This window comes from Pleurodeles waltl, chromosome 4_1, assembly GCF_031143425.1.
Source record: "Pleurodeles waltl isolate 20211129_DDA chromosome 4_1, aPleWal1.hap1.20221129, whole genome shotgun sequence".
Classification (NCBI taxonomy): domain Eukaryota; kingdom Metazoa; phylum Chordata; class Amphibia; order Caudata; family Salamandridae; genus Pleurodeles; species Pleurodeles waltl.
The window spans coordinates 614,954,076-614,971,546 of record NC_090442.1 but is presented as its reverse complement, the minus strand read 5'-3'; the positions used below and the strand labels follow the sequence as shown (position 1 = coordinate 614,971,546).

General features: G+C 45.8%; 1 protein-coding gene across 3 annotated transcripts in view; it reads left to right on the top strand.

The window, feature by feature from the left end:
- RPAP3 (RNA polymerase II associated protein 3) overlaps positions 1-17,471 on the top strand; it is a 266,423-nt gene that overhangs the window by 192,698 nt on the left and 56,254 nt on the right. For all 3 annotated transcript variants that reach the window (XM_069229050.1, XM_069229048.1, XM_069229049.1), the window contains exon 15: positions 3,722-3,819. In XM_069229050.1, coding sequence (XP_069085151.1) covers positions 3,722-3,819 — 98 coding nt within the window. The remainder of the gene's footprint in view (positions 1-3,721; positions 3,820-17,471) is intronic.

The window sequence follows — 17,471 nt, the reverse complement described above, 5'->3', positions numbered from 1 at the left end:
GTGTCACCGAAAACCGAATATGTAACCAGAGAACAATTTATTCAGTCTTTCAACTAGACCTTTTTTCATCCTTGACCAGAGAAACATATACACAACTTGGATGTTTCCAGGGCTCTTAAATTCTACATGGAAACAACAACTATGTTTAGGAAGTTAAAGTTATTTTTATCATTTATGATTTTTTGTACATAGGCAATGAAGAAACAAAGTGCAGTTTTGCCAGTGAATAGTACTGTATGTATCCTAAAGCTGCAAAACAAAACAAGTTCAACCTTTTCTGAGAATTATTGCTTATTCCGCTGGAAATAAGACAGCGTTAATATCTTCCTAAAACCTTTTATCAGCATTACTTGCTGGTTGCATCATCCTGAAAATAAGCATGCTTTTGCCAAGAAGTTGTTTGCAACCTATTTGCTTGAAGCCAGTATTCCTGCTTGGTAGTAGGTGGTGTTGTGGGACTTCATTCCACCATCCGCCGGAAGTGATGAGCAGGTGCACATATAAACTCCACCCAGGCTTGCTGATGTGAGTTCCTTTGTTTCTACACCTTCAGACACAAATCCAGAGCACTACTTCTCGTCTCAACAAGTCATTTTCATCAGATTGTATTGCTACCATCACAACTGCAGAACCACTTTGTTGTGTCCCTTTTAACACACATCCACCTTGTAGGAGGCAAGATCAAACATGTCATCCAAGGGTGGTAGGTCATCAGTTCGAACGCACAGGTCCTCCAAATTGTTAAGCGGGGCTGTGCCCTCCCATTTCTTTCTACCCCTCATTAAAATCCCTACATTGACACCTTCTGGTTGTTGATATCACTGCCGTTACCTTATGCTTCAACCACAAGTACATTCCTGGAGGGACCACCAATTCACTTGCCTGACAATTACAATATTATGTCGCTGGATATTTCCTACACTCATCCAACAGACACTGAACATTTATATGGCTCAAAACGTGTCCGGTGCTCTGTCATTCAAAGCCCTCAGCTATGGAACCATGTTCACTTGTCAATTTATAGAGAGGTTCAAGCTCTAGCTACCTGATAGATAGCTAAAAATCATATCATATTTTATCTTATTCATTTTTCCTTCTTGGAAGTCATCTGTGGTAAGTAGGATCCCAGACCCCTGCTTTACAAAGTATTAATTTATTCATCTTTGTATTCATTCATCCTGTATACAAGACACTACCTAGTACAAAGTATCTCGCAGAGGAGCTCCTTTTAGGTTAGAAGACCATTGTTTGATCTTTCCTCTTCAGTTCAGATTCTGTAGTTCACTGAAAAGGAGAGTGATCACTGTGTGTTGTAGACCTCCAGGCTGCCGATTTTATTAGAAGCTATTCTCCATGTAATGAGAACAGATCCAAATGTTTGTGCATATTATGTAGCGAAGACAGATATCCACCTAACACAGTGAAGTTGGAGATCTAGTGATAGCAGACAGAGAACTTCATCACAACTCACTTGACGAGCCTCCACTTATCTATTACCCCGGTGGCCTTTCATACTACACTTGCTCATATGGGGTGCAGACAGAGCTGGCTCCCTCTGTTTTTATTCTTTGAATGGTGATAGGCCAGGAGACCAATTATGTGTTGCTAGAAAACAGTGACCTTAGCATTGGAAAGGCAAGTCAGTCAAATAAAACCTTTCTCATGGATCCCTTTATGTGTAATTTTTCTTGGAACTACTAGCCTTCCTTTGGCTTGCATATGCAGCATAAGCGGTAGAGTTTTGTATTATAATTTCTTGTAGTCATTAGGAAATTAATTACACCTTGTTTTTTTGATACATCAACAAATTCTCCTAAGAAACTCTGGACTTCGGTTCATTTTGAAAAGCGGACATCTTGCTTAATAACATCTTTTAGGGGTTTTGTGTGTGTGCACGTGTGTTAGCAAATTTTAGGGTTTATCTCTGTGTGTGTGTGTGAGCGAGGTGGTGGAGAGACACCTTAGTACTACATGTTCTCAGACTGCGCACATGCCTATGCCACTCTCATATGGCTTTTTTCTGTCTCTGTACTTATTATAAACTCCTTTATCTTGTGGGTAGCATGATGTGCCTTTGGTAGAATTACAGAGAACTCTTAAAAGATTAGAAGTTACCTTGCTTCACTTTAACTCCTATGTTGCAGGATGTTGGGAAACTTAGATTAGATTATTTTAATGACATAAAATTACTGGAAAATGTATAATATGCACATTGATAGAATAAGTTTGAAATATCAAACTGGTTACAGTGTGTACTTCAGTACTGTGCTGAAGAAAGAAATCAATTTCTGCTTCCTTCAATCCTTGGCATGTGGTGAGGTCAACGTGATCCTGACAGTGAATCTATCAGCTTTGTTGGTCGAGACAGAAGGTTGATGCATGTTGCTTAATTTTGCACATCTTCTTTCTAACTGTCCACACAGTAATGTGTTGCTGTCATTGCTCTATAATAATCTCAAAGGAAGGATGTGAAATTAGATCTCTGATTTGTTCCGAAACCTACCACAAACTTAGGTGGACAATGAATGTATAAATCTAGTTGAAGAAGACAACACCAAGTGGAAAACAGAAGCAGGGATCAGACCACAAAAAACAGTGAAAATGTTTACTTTCCTAGCATTAAAGGTGTGTTGTTTGTTGTAAAATACTTATAGTATATGATACCTTACTTGAAGCCTTATATCTGGTGGTGTTATATGGTACATTGTATGACATGCTTAATATGGTATGCTCTGTTGTATGTTGTGTTTTGTTAGAGCACACCTTTATCACAGTATAGTGTTTTGACACGCAACACACTTGTACTGATTACAACAAACACATGACTCACAATGAGGATATATTGAACTCTAAAGTCATGTTGACCCAGGGTGAAGTGGTGCCTAGGTTGGATATTGCTACACAAGTCCAAGGTAGACCATTATTAAAAAGAAACTGCAGCAGACCTTGGTGTTTCCAGGTTTTTACCACAATCTGGGAATCCTGGTCTTACCTAATGGTACGTGTCTATGGAACACCCAAAACATATAATATTATCACAGATTTCAGAATCCTCATTCATGCAGATGCTCCCTTTTGCAACCAATGAGGAGTTCTGAATTTCCTGAAATGAGGTATTAAAAATACTCCTAGAAATTAAACAGGACATAACACACCTGCTAGTGGAAATCTGCCATGTTCTAGTACTGGCATCGGATTTTAACAGATACCTTTCATTTTTCCTTGTTAGCCAACACAAAAGCAGTTAAAATAACCAGTGTCTAAACTTCCCAGTCATGTTGCTATGGAAATGTTCTGACAAACAGTTGAAGTTTTAGCTACATATGTGCAAGCTTATCAAAGAAGAGCAACTCAGATCTTTAATGTAGCCAGTTCCAACATATTTGGAACTGGAGGATCCTTGCTTGGCAGGGCATGCAAATTCACGTAACCTGGCTTTTGACAGGCTTCATGAATATTACATTATTCCTAATTGTGACTTCTGTGTCCCTGACTCTTTTAACTTTGCATCATATGTTCAGACCAGCACATGTGGTAAGGGTGAAAAGGAAGGCAAAGTAATTAGGGATGGATGGTTTATCTTTTCAGAAGGTGACAATGAAATGTATTTAGTAACCAATGTTCTTCCGCTTCTTTTGCCTTCATGAATCATACAATCTGTCTACTCCTTCAGTGATTGTATTGCCACATAATTAAACAGTTCTTTTTCTTCATTTTTAAGCAAATTGAACCTTCGTTGTATCCTAAGCTATTTCAGAAATCCTTGGATCCTGATGTTTTCAACCAGATTTTGAAAATTTTACACAATTTTTATCTTGGGTAGGTAGAGTTTCTTAAAAATTTTAATGTTCTTTCTGTGTATTTTCTAATGCCTGGTTTGCTTTACAGCAGCTCTTACCAGTTTCAAATGTTGTCAGGAAATACATAAATTTACCTGTATAGGGACAGATGGCCTGCTTCTTTCTGAAATGGATGCAGAGTACTCTGCATCAGTGGTTCATCCAGCTGCTCATTCCATGGTACACTCTTCCGTTTTCCAGAAGAGTGCCACCATTCCCACCCTCTTTTATTCCTCTCCCCTGTGAAAAAATGGTATCTTTATTGTGAAAAAAGGAAATGGTGCTCAATAACCTTGAAGGTGCAAAACAGGGCTACAATTGAAGATTTTTCCTCATCCCCCACATTGATCCAGAAGCTCATGAGGCAAGTGTCTCACATCATTCCAACAGTACCTACTTGATCAGAGATCCATGGTCCCTGAACCTATTGATAATTAGTGTGGATCCCTGGTCACCAGTTTTGATGAAGGGTGGGTCTTGTGTCCCAGCAGGAGGAGGCTCTTTTCATAGTATACGGAAATAATCCCAGTACACCTTGGAAAAATACTCTATTTGAAAACATCTAGTTGAGCAATACTTAACAGCACCTCCTTACTCAAATATTACAGAATCAATGTATCCAGTTTTTTAACCTTAATATATTGTGCTTAGAATTGGTTTTAAATGTATACTAATTGATCATTATTTTTCCTCTTTTTTGTGTTTTTTTCCTGTTTAATTGTCTGTGTTGTGCTATCTACACAGCCTTCTGAATGCAGAAGATCTGAAAAACATGTGTTGGTTGGCTGTGCAATGAACTATAAAGCATTTTATGTAAAAGGATTCTGAGGTATTTGATAAAAAAGTTACTTTGTATCTAAAGTTCTGTAGGTCCCCATTTAGAGTTTGCCTGACACAATAAAGGTAGTTATGGTGGTGGTGGACAACTTTAGGTTGCCACCTTAGCTTTACCCTGACCAACAAGTTTCAGCACCCGCCCTCTGATGAACTGTCCTAGTTTGTATGAACCACAGTCATAACTGTTCCTAAAAAGCTATTAGAAAGTTTGGTGTGTGACAGCCACTGTTGGTAGATGCTTAAACGAAACATTTAAATGTTTTACTTTTCCAAAGACAAACGCCCAAAGGGGGAGTTTGCTTGGAAAAGAAAAAAGTAATAGCCCCAAAACCATGGGAGTTTTGTCCCCTTTTGTGGGGGGGTCTTTTTTCATTTTTTTTCTCCCTCACCACCACGATATTCAAGGCGGTGACTGAAAATAAAAACAAAAACCCTCCAACTGCTCACGCTAAAAAACACAGACGGACGGATTGCCTACCTCAGCCGGCCTATACTCCCTCTGGCTGTCCGATGAAGGTTTACAATGACAGAGTACATTTTACTCTGTCAGATTTAAACCTGCCTGTCTTCCCCACTCAAAATTCAGCAAGAGTTTGAGGGAAAGGGTACTCCTTTGCATTTGCAACAGAATACCCTGTTTGCCAAACTCTGAATCGGCCCCATAAGGCCTTTAACTATCTATTGTTGAAAGGAAAGGATGCTACCAGCAAAAACATGCAAATTATGTTAGTGGATTTCAACACCTCTCTCATAAAGGTGTCATTTTTTAAGAACATCTCACATTTACTGTACATTTTTATATTTTCATAATCACCGATTTGGAATTACATAAACTGTCATTTGTCATCTCACCTTAATAAGCTACCTGGTGGATCTTAGTGCCTAAACCTACTGCATATCAGACGGTTCACACTACAGGCTTTCCTTAACTTCAGTCTTACTTGTTTCCAGCACATCTAGTTGTGAATCTTGACATTAGACAATTCTCTTCAATCCCTCGCCCATTTATGATGTACAGACAATGCTCCTTTGAAAGGTAAAAGCAGTATCTGATAGAGACTTCCAGTTTCAGATTCCTTACCTTAGAATTACCTCCAAGCGTCAGACTGGATGTAGAGATTTTTCTTCGAGCAGCACCCTTGTGCGCCGTAAGGTGGCGTTGCTCGACTCCGCGTCCATCGTTGGTGTCGTGGTCGCAGTCGTATATAGGCACCACCCCGGTGTGCTGCCGTCAGTTCTTTTCTTTCCCCGCCAGCCTACGCGCCGATCAGTCGCTTTTTGACTTTTTTTTTTACCCTCTTGTCAAAGTTTTTGACCATCTTGGTGCGTCAAGATGTCTTCCCATAAGACCGGATTCAAGCTGTGTGATCACCATATGATGTCGGTGACGGATCTGCACCTTATGTGCTTGTGGTGCCTGGAGCGTGACCACGACCCAAAGTCGTGCTCAGAGTGCCAGGTCATGAACCCGAAGGCTTTGATGGAGCAGTTAGGAAAGCTTATGGTGGCTCAAGGTTCAGCTCCACATCGCTTTTGGTCTCACTCGAGAGGAAGGTCACAAAACTGCTTGCCGAGCCATCACCACTCAACCTCGTCCCACTCTAAGCCCTCAGGACAGTTGGGTCACAGGTAGAAGAAGCCGAAGAAGAATAAACGTTCTTTGACTTCGCACTGTCGCTTGGACCATGCGAAACGGGAGGAGTGTTGTCCTTCTAGGCCTCCATTCTCGGAGCCTGCTTCTGGGTCGGCTCTGCACCTCCCAGAGTTTCCAGGAAATGTAGCCACCCCTGCCCAGCTCAGGGAGTTTATTAAGGCCAGGTGCCTCATTTCTGGGTAGTCTGACCCTCGTGTGATGCCCTCGGGCCCAGTTGGGTCGGCGAGGGCCCCCTCAGGTTCCACACTGGCAGCTTAGGCCACTGCTCCGGAGGGCACCCCAGGATCCGTTATCAGATCCAAAGCGGGTCATGCCAATGCGACCTTCCCCGGTGATAGTACAGAAGTCAGCGCTCCTGACGTCGGTCAGGCCTACGATTGACGTCGACCCCATACTCATTCCCAACTCCGACCTGGAGCCGTAACGACATTGCCTGATGTTGATTATGACTGACGGGGATCTCATTCCCCAGGTTGAATCCTGACCCTTATGCCTATGGGTACGTGTATGGTGAGAGTCTGGAGGGGTAACTGGACCCTTTGGACTACCAACTAGATGAACCTGATGTAGACTGGGCTCAGGAGTCGGGTGAAGCCAGTGGTCTTGACACCTCCCCTGACTCTGGCATGCTTTCTCCTCTACTGTGGCTACGGGGGAGGGAGCCTCTTACTCAGTGGTGGTGCGAAGAGCGGCTGAGGTCCTAGGCCTCGAGCTGCTTTCCATGGCGGTCAGGCCTAACCTCCTGACTGAGGTACTTCAGCCCAGGGCTTCCACATCTGAACCCCTTTTGCCCTTCAATGAAGCCCTCAAAGATGTCTTGCTGGAGAAGTGGTCTAAACCCAGCACTGGGGCTCCTGTCAACAGAACAATCGCCCTCGGCCATAAGCCTGCACCTAACGTCCCTAAATTCCTGACCCACCATCCTACGCCTGATAGTCTAGTTATCCAGGTTTCTTCCTCTTCTGGCACATTCCGTTCTGCACCCCTGGAAAGGAAATCAAAAAGACTGGACCAACATGGGAAGAAAATGTTTTCTTCCTCAGTTTGGCATTGCAGTCCGTGAACACCAAATTTCTTTTAGGCCACTACTCTCAAACTTTATGGGATACGGTCACGCAGATGCTGCCACAGGTGCCGGAGGAGGCCCAGGCCGTTCTCGCCCAAGTTGTTGCTGACGGGAGAGATGCAGCCAAGTTCACGATTCGTTGTGGGCTGGTCACGACCGACTGACTGGACATCCCCTTTGATGGTGCCCATCTCTTCAGAGACAAAACGGACTCAGGGCTCGAGCGCCTCAAGGAGTCCCGGGCTACGGCTTGGTACCCTGGCCTCACAGCTGCTCCTAACCCCCCTCAGTCCACTTTTCGCCCCTTTCATGGCTACAAAAGGAGCATCTAAAAGCATCCATTTCCTTTCAGCCACCATGCTGAAATCGCCTGCCCCACTGGAAATCCATCGCAGAGGACAGTTAGGTTTTAGCAAATAGCCTGAAAGGGCTACTCCTTCGCCTTTGGCCATTCCACAATCCTACGATTGGACGACAGTAGATCACTTGTCACTTCTCCACAAGGAAATTACATCTCTATTGGTCAAGTGAGTCATAGACAGGTGTTACTCCCACTACTTTCTGGTGCCTCCACCCTATCCTCGACCTCCGGTCCCTCAATCTCTTCCTCAGGAAGGAGAAGTTTAAAATGCTCACTCAGGCTCAGGTCCTATCTGCCCTGGACCCTGGAGGCTGGGTGGTGGCGCTGGACGCCTGCTCTCACATCCCCCTCCCACCTGCCCACAGACGTTAGTTGTGGATTCGTGGTAGGTCTCAAGCACTTTCAGTTTACCGTACTTCTCTTTGGCCTTATCAGCACCTTCGGGTGTTCACAAAAGTCATGGTAGTGGTCGCAGCTCATTGCGCAGGCTAGGGGTTTCAGTCTTCCCCTACCTCAATGACTTGCTGTTGAAGGCAGGCTCGCTCCAGGCTGTCATCTCAACCTCCAGCCTACGGCAAACCTACTGTGTTCGCTGGGGTTCACTACAAATGTGCTGAAGTCACACCTGACTCCTTCTCAGATACTCCCTCTCATCGGACCAGTTCTGGACGCAGTGCAGTTTCAGATCTGTCCTCCCGAGCACTGAGTCCAGGATATTCAGGCTATGGTATCAGTGTTTCAGTGAGAATGACTCTGAGGTTGCTAGCCTCATGGCCTCCTGTATCCTGCTGGTCACACATGCCAGATGGCATATGCGGGCTCTGCAGTGGGACCTAAAGTTACAGTGGGTGCAGCATCAGGGGAATCTGTCCGACATGGTCCAGGTCTTGGAGGGAACTGCGTAAGCCACAGTGGTGGCTTTTGAACCTCAGTTGGGTCAATGGCAGATTACTCTCCTTTCCTCAACCAGATCTGACAGCAGTGACAGATGCATCACCCCTGGGATGGGGCAACCACATGGGGGAGACGGAGATCAGAGGCTTCTAGTCCACATCAACCTTCTGGAGCTCAGGGCGATCTAGCTTTCATTAAAAGCATTCCTTCCCTCTCTCAAAGGGAAAGTGGGGGAAGGTGTTCATGGACAACACAGCCGCCATGTCTTACTGCAACAAACAGGGTGGAGTGGGGTTGCAGACCTTTTGTCAGGAGGCTCTGTGCCTCTGAACATGGCTGGAACATCAGGGCAAATCCCTAGGGATTCTTCATCTGATGGGCTCTCTGAACGTCATAGCAGACGAACTCAGGCATCAATGCATGGTTGATCATGAATGGTGTCTCCATCCGGAGGGTCAGCAATGGGGGGAACCTTGGTTAGAGATGTTAGCTTCCGCAGAGAACGTGCAATGTCAGCTGTTTTGCACTCTAGGTTTTCCAAGGCGCACTCGCTCAGCAACACTTTTTGTCTTGAGTGGGACTCAGACCTCCTACACGCCTTTCTGACAATACCAGTTTTGCCCAAGAAGATCAAGAATGATCGGGCCCAAGTAATCCTTGTGGCTCTCTACTGGGTTGCTGCGCACTTTACCACTGCTAACCAGTGCTAAAGTGCATATGCTCTCTCCTTTAAAACATGGTAACATTGGTTCATACCCAACTGGCATATTTGATCTACTTGTAAGTTCTTAGTAAAGTGCACCACATGGGCCCAGGGCCTTTAGATTGAATGCTGCTAATGGGTCTGAAGCACGGGTTGTGCCACCCACATAGCCCCTTAACCATGTCTCAGGCCTGCCATTGCAAGGCCTGTGTGTGCAGTTTCACTGCCACTTCGACTTGGCATTTAAAAGTACTTGCCAAGCCTTAAACTCCCCTTTTTCTACATATAAGTCGCCCCTAAGGTAGGAACTAGGTAACCCATAGGGCAGGGCGCTGTGTAGATAAAAGGCAGGACATATACCTGTGTTTTTTTTTATATGTCCTGGTAGTGGAAAACTCCTAAATTTGTTTTCCACTGCCGTGAGGCCTGCTCCTTTCATAGGCTAACATTAGGACTTCTTTCATATACTGTTTGAGTGAGATTCTGATCAGAAAGGGGTTAATAGGTCATATTTAGTATGGCCAGAATGGTAATACAAAACCCTGCTGACTGATGAGGTTGGATTTGATATTACTATTTTAGAAATGCCACTTTTAGAAAGAGAGTCTTTCTCTGCACTTAAAGCCCATCTGTGCTTTACAGCCTGTCTCCAATCCACATCTGGGCTGGGCTGGTTGACAGTTCCCTTGTGCATTTCACCCAGACAAACACAGGATGCTCAGTAACACTTCCATGCATCTGCATACTGAATGGGTCTTCCTGGGCTGGAAGGGTGGAGGGGCTTGACACTTACATTTCAAAGGCTAGTGGCTTGCCCTCACACAAAGGACTGCCAAAACCCCTACTGGGACCTTGGCAGACAGACCTGTGCACTTCAAAACCGCCCTTTGAAGTCTCTCCGACTTCAAAGATACTTTTGGATATATAAACTGGGTCCGTGACCCTACCAACTTAGACACTTCCTGGGACACACACTCTGAATCTGATCCTGCAACCTGCCAAGTGGAGCTGCCTGGCTGCCCAAAGGACACACCTGGACTGCTTTGCGGTGAGAACTGATGCCTTGCTGTTGCCTTGCTGGCCTCTGGCTGTGCTGTGAAGTGCTCTCCAAGGGCTTGGATTGAGCTTGCCTCCTGTTCCTGAAGTCTCAGGGCAAAAATCGACACACAGCCTGCTGAAATCGATGCACAGCTTGCCTAGTGGTGAAAGAATCACTGCATCGCCAAAGCAGAATACGCAGTCCGGCTCCCCGAGTGGAGATCGATGCAGCGGCAGCACTGCGACTGGAACTTCAATGCACAGCCCACCGTATCGACGCATCACCAAACTGGAATGATGCAGCCAGACTTCCTGCGTGCAAAATCGACACGTCGCCTGCCAATTCGACCGAAACTCTGACGCATCGCCCACCGGATCAACGCAGCACCTGTGACTTCGTCCTGCACGGCCAGGATTTCCACTCATCGTCCTTGGGCACCAAAAGACCCTGCATCGCAGTGAGGATCCAAGAATGCGTGCCAGAAATGTACGCAAAGCCCTTGCAGCGTGGGAAGAATTGGTGCATCATCTGTGCACGTCCGGGAATCCGATGCACACCTTCCTTTTTCAGCGCATCTCTTCATCTGCGGTCTCCGTGCATGTAATTTTGATGTTTACCACATACTTTGTGCACACAAGAGACAACTGCTGATTTTTAAATACTTAAAACTCTTATTATTATTGCAAAAGTGATATTTCAACTTGTGCTTGGTGTATTCTTGTGGTGTTTTCACTGTGTTAATGCATGATTTATTGCACATATACTTTACGCATTGCCTTCTAAGTTAAGCCTGACTGCTCAGTGCCAAGCTACCAGAGGGTGGGCACAGGATAATTTGGATTGTGTGTGATTTACCCTGACTATGATTGTGGTCTCTACTTGGACAAGGGTGTATACCTCTGCCAACTAGAGACCCCATTTCTAACAGCCATCGACTCTCCACTCAGACTGCCTCTTTGGGAGGATCTTCTGTCACAGAAGCAGGGGACGGTTCTTCACCCGAACCTGTCCAGTCTCCACATTTTTGCGTGTAGATTGAGCGGCTTTTGACCTTCCTTCCAAAGTCTGTAATGTTATCTTGGCAGCCAGGTGTCCCTCCACCAGAACAATATATGCCTGTTGTTGGAACAATTTGTGGCATGATGTACCAACAAGTCTGTTAATCCCCTTTCTGCCCCTCTGTCTGAGGTGCTTTTGTCTGTACTCTCTTATGTATAGCAGAGCTATGCTTTGAACACCCTTAAAGGTTATCTGTCTGCCATCTCAGCTTTCCTCATACTACCAGACCAACCCTCCTTTTTTAAATCTCCCATTGTTAGGAGATTCCTCAGAGTTCTTACCCATATCTCCCCTTTCATAATGCCACAGTGGGATTTGAACTTGGTACTCACTGACCTCATGTGTGCTCCCTTCGAGCCCCTTTATAATTGTCATATTCGGCTTCTCACTTTAAAGACAGCCTTTCTTGTAGCCATCACCTCTGCTCGTAGAGTGATTGAGCTGCAGGCTCATTCTTCAAAGCCACCAGTTATCTCTGTCCATCCTGACAAAGTGGTTCTTTGTACCAGGGCCTCTTTCCTTTCTAAAGTGGTCACACCCTTTCATGTAGGCCAATCCATCACCTTGCCTATTTTTAATGCACCCCCCATCCTTCTCGTGAAGAGGAGAGACTCCACCGTCTGGAAAAGAGTTCAGGGTGGACAATCAACTCTCTGTTGGTTATGTGGGTGTGAAGAAAGGTCAGGCGGTGCAGAAAAGAACCATCTCCCAGATAGGTTCTGCTTTGCATCAAAACGTGCTAAGCTTTGGCTAAGAAGCAACCCCCTGGGGGTTTGCGTGTGCACTCTAGCAGAGCAACTGCTGCAACCACTGTGTTAGCATGTGGAGCTCCAGTCCTGGCAGCAACGTGAGCGTCCCTGCACACGTTCACTAAACACTACTGCCTGGGTAGTCTGGTCTACAGGGACGGCTACTTTGGCCGTTCGGTCCTGCAGGACTTCTTAGTATGATCCCAGACCCACCTCCGGGGACAGTATTGCATGGCTATCTATTCTAAGGTAAGGAATCTGCAACTAGAAGTCTCTATCAGATGAACAAGTTACTTACTTTCTGAAACAAATTATCTGGGAGAGACATATACTAGTTACAGATTCTTTACTGACCCACCCATCCTCCCGCTCTGCAAACTGATTTCTAGGGACAGGGACTCTGGTTAGGGCCCTAGTCCTGGTGCACCAGTCTGTGTTCTTCATGGCTTTGCCCTTCTGACATGGAAAGTAATGAGAAGAAATTGACATCAGCGCTCCGGGGTGGCGCCTGTGTACGACTGCAACGTCATCACAGTGACTACGACTGACGCGAAGTTGACTGACGTCACCTGACGGCACGCAGGGGTACTAATCGAAGAAAAATCTCCAGATCCAGCCTGACGCCTGGGGGAAATTCAAAGGTAAGAAATCTCAAACTAGAATATGTCTCTACCAGATAAGGCATTACCAAAAGTGAGTAACTTGATCTTCACGCACTGTGGAAAATCCTTTATCCCTTTTCACATTACCCCCTGGAATCAATTGCTAAAAACAATCTACCTCAACAAACAAGCTACCGAGGGTTATTGAAATATAATGAAAATGGCATCTTCACAGCAAAACAAAAAAAAGTATTGCAAGTGTTTAATCCCAAAGGTCAGCCCAGTGGTTTAGTAAGTTTATTTTTGCACCCGACTGACATCTGCTGTGACCTGTAGCTAATCGGGGTAAATAACGGCAAGGCCAACTCATCCTGCTGAAGTTGGTAAAATAAAATTGTGTGCCATTAAATTGAGTAAGAGCAATACTTAGCATGGTGCATGGGAAAGGCAAATGCACAGGGGTGGCTCCTCCACTAAGGTGGAGGAGCGTTGCCCCACTGGATTGTGGGGAAAGGACAAATAAAATGATAATAATGAGAGGTTATTATCATTTTATCTTTCCTATGAGTAAGGGACAGGCAGGGCTGGGCTGGAGGGAGGAGGCCTAGTCTGAGTGACGAAGCAGGATGCTCAGACCAATCACAACACTGCTTTCATGCTGGTGACAGCAGTGTTGTGATTGGCTGGGAGCTTGTGTGCAGCTGGAAAGATAAAGAGGACAAGAACGGAGTGGAGATGAACGTGTCTCCCCCAAAGGTAAGCATATTTTAAAAAACAAATTCTCCCCAGTCCTGTCCTGCCACCCCCATCGAGTGAAAGCCGACACTGCAATACAGTGGTGTGACATGATATCTAGAAAAATGATATAATCCTTTAGTTCGATGGCATCTGTCGCTGTAGATACGCATGTTTTGCATAGCTCGCCATCTGGTGTTGGGCCGGAGTGTTACAAGTTGTTTTTCTTCGAAGAAGTCTTCCGAGTCACGGGACCGAGTGACTCCTCCTTTTGTCCCCATTGCGCATGGGCATCGACTCCATCTTCGATTGTTTTTTTTCCGCCATCGGGTTCGGACGTGTTCCTGTCGCTCCGAGTTTCGGAACGGAAAGATAGCTAATTTCGGAAGATTTTCGTCGGTATTGTTGCGTTCGGGATCGGCGTAGTTAGATTCAACACCGCGTCGAAAGATCGAAGAGCTCCGGTGCCCTTCGGGGTAGTTTTTCGATCCCCCGTCGGGGCCTGGTCGGCCCGACCGCGTGCAGAAGAACGCCGATGGAACGGACCCCGTTCCGCTTCTGTCCCAAATGCCACAATAAATACCCCTATACAGACCAACACTTGGTCTGTAACCTGTGCCTGTCACCTGAGCACAGTGAAGACACCTGCGAGGCCTGTCGTGCGTTCCGGTCCCGAAAAACACTCCGAGACCGTCGAGCCAGAAGACTTCAGATGGCGTCCGCGCCGACAGCCCACCGAGAGTTCGAGGAACAAGAAGAGGAAGGAACCTTTTCGATCCACGAATCGGACTCCGAAGGATTCGACGATACACAAACCGTGAGTAAGACGTCGAAAACCACTCAGAAGAAGATTTACAAGGCCCAGGGGACGCCACTGCCACCAGGCCATGGCTCGACCCATAAATTCGGTGACCGACCGTCGGCACCGAAAAAGGCCCAAACAGTGCCGAGATCGTCCGACTCCGGTCGAGACACCGGCACGCAGCCTTTTCGGGATCGAGAAAGTGCTGGAGACAAGCATCGACACCGAGATACCGGTGTAGACACGGCTCGACGCCGAGACAGCGGCACCGACGAAGATCGACGCCAAGAGGTTTCGGCCCCGAAAAAGAAAAAAGTCACCTCGGAGCCAAAAAAAGATGCAGACAGGGTTTCGGTGCCAAAATAAACTGCAACCGACCCAGTTTCAGGCTCTTATACAGAAGAGCAATCGCTAACCTCCCAAATGCGAAAGCATAGGTTTGAGGAAGAGCTACAATCAACTGATGTAGACCATACGCAAAAGCGTATTTTCATACAGGAGGGGACAGGAAAAATAAGCACCCTTCCCCCTATTAGAAGAAAGAGAAGATTGGAGTTCCAAACTGAACAAACACCACAAACAAAGGTGGCGAAAAAGGTTACTCCACCACCCTCTCCTCCACCTGTAATTAACGTCTCACCAGCACAAACTCCATCACATTCCCCAGCTCACACCACCATGAGCCAGGGTGACCAAGATCAGGACGCATGGGACTTATACGACGCCCCAGTGTCAGATAACAGCCCGGAGGCATACCCTACGAAGCCATCTCCACCAGAGGACAGCACTGCGTATTCTCAAGTGGTGGCTAGAGCAGCACAATTTCACAATGTAAGCCTCCACTCAGAACAGGTCGAGGATGACTTTTTATTCAACACCCTCTCCTCCACCCACAGCTCCTACCAAAGCCTGCCTATGCTCCCTGGTATGCTCCGGCACGCAAAAGAAATCTTTAAGGAGCCGGTCAAAAGTAGGGCAATTACACCAAGAGTGGAAAAAAAGTATAAGGCGCCTCCTACAGACCCGGTTTTCATCACTACACAGCTGCCACCAGACTCTGTCGTTGTAGGAGCAGCTAGGAAAAGGGCCAACTCCCACACATCTGGAGATGCACCACCCCCAGATAAAGAAAGCCGCAAGTTCGATGCAGCTGGTAAGAGAGTCGCAGCACAAGCTGCAAACCAGTGGCGCATCGCTAACTCTCAGGCACTACTTGCGCGCTATGACAGAGCCCATTGGGATGAGATGCAACATCTCATTGAACATCTGCCCAAGGACCTACAAAAGAGGGCAAAACAAGTGGTTGAGGAGGGACAGAACATTTCAAACAACCAAATACGCTCCTCCATGGACGCTGCAGATACAGCTGCACGGACAATTAATACATCTGTAACTATCAGAAGGCATGCATGGCTACGAACGTCTGGATTTAAACCAGAGATTCAGCAAGCAGTTCTCAATATGCCTTTTAACGAAAAAGAACTGTTCGGTCCAGAAGTGGACACAGCGATTGAGAAACTCAAAAAGGACACGGACACTGCTAAAGCCATGGGCGCACTCTACTCCCCGCAGAGCAGAGGGAATTACAGCACATTCCGTAAAACACCCTTTAGAGGGGGTTTCGGGGTCAGGGCACACAAGCCAGCACCTCACAGGCAACACCGTCCAGTTACCAGGGACAGTACAGAGGAGGTTTTCGGGGACAATATAGAGGAGGGCAATTCCCTAGGAATAGGGGAAAATTTCAAAGCCCCAAAACGCCTACTACTAAGCAGTGACTCACATGTCACTCACCCCCTCCACACAACACCAGTGGGGGGAAGAATAGGTCATTATTACAAAGTATGGGAGGAAATCACTACAGACACTTGGGTTCTAGCAATTATCCAACATGGTTATTGCATAGAATTTCTACAATTCCCTCCAAACATACCACCAAAAGCACAAAATTTGACAAAACATCATTCCAATCTCCTGGAGATAGAAGTGCAGGCACTATTGCAGAAGAATGCAATCGAATTAGTACCAAACACACAAATAAACACAGGAGTTTACTCACTGTACTTTCTGATACCAAAGAAGGACAAAACGCTGAGACCAATCCTAGACCTCAGAATAGTACACACATTCATCAAATCAGACCACTTTCACATGGTCACACTACAAGAAGTGTTACCATTGCTAAAACTACACGACTACATGACAACTTTAGACCTCAAAGACGCGTATTTCCATATACCAATACACCCATCGCACAGGAAATACCTAAGGTTTGTATTCAAAGGAATACATTACCAATTCAAGGTATTGCCTTTCGGATTAACAACCGCACCAAGAGTCTTTACCAAATGTCTAGCAGTAGTCGCTGCACACATCAGAAGGCAGCAAATACATGTGTTCCCATATCTAGACGACTGGCTAATCAAGGCCCATTCGTTAATAGAGTGCTCAAACCACACAAATCAGATCATACAAACCCTCTTCAAACTAGGGTTCACCGTCAACTTCACGAAATCCAACATTCTGCCGTGCAAGGTACAACAATACCTAGGAGCCATAATAGACTCAACAAAAGGAGTAGCCACTCCAAGTCCCCAAAGAATTCAAAATTTCAACAACATCATACAACGCATGTATCCAACACAAAAGATACAAGCAAAGATGATATTACAACTCCTAGGCATGATGTCTTCATGCATAGCCATTGTCCCAAACGCAAGACTGCACATGAGGCCCTTACAACAGTGCCTAGCATCACAGTGGTCACAAGCACAGGGTCATCTTCTAGATCTGGTGTTAATAGACCGCCAAACTTACCTCTCGCTTCTATGGTGGAACAACATAAATTTAAACAAAGGGCGGCCTTTCCAAGACCCAGTGCCACAATACGTAATAACAACAGATGCTTCCATGACAGGGTGGGGAGCACACCTCGATCAACACAGCATACAAGGACAATGGAACGTACATCAAACAAAACTGCATATAAATCACCTAGAACTGCTAGCAGTTTTTCAAGCACTAAAAGCTTTCCAACCAATAATAGTTCACAAATACATTCTCGTCAAAACAGACAACATGACAACAATGTATTATCTAAACAAACAAGGGGGGACACACTCCACGCAGTT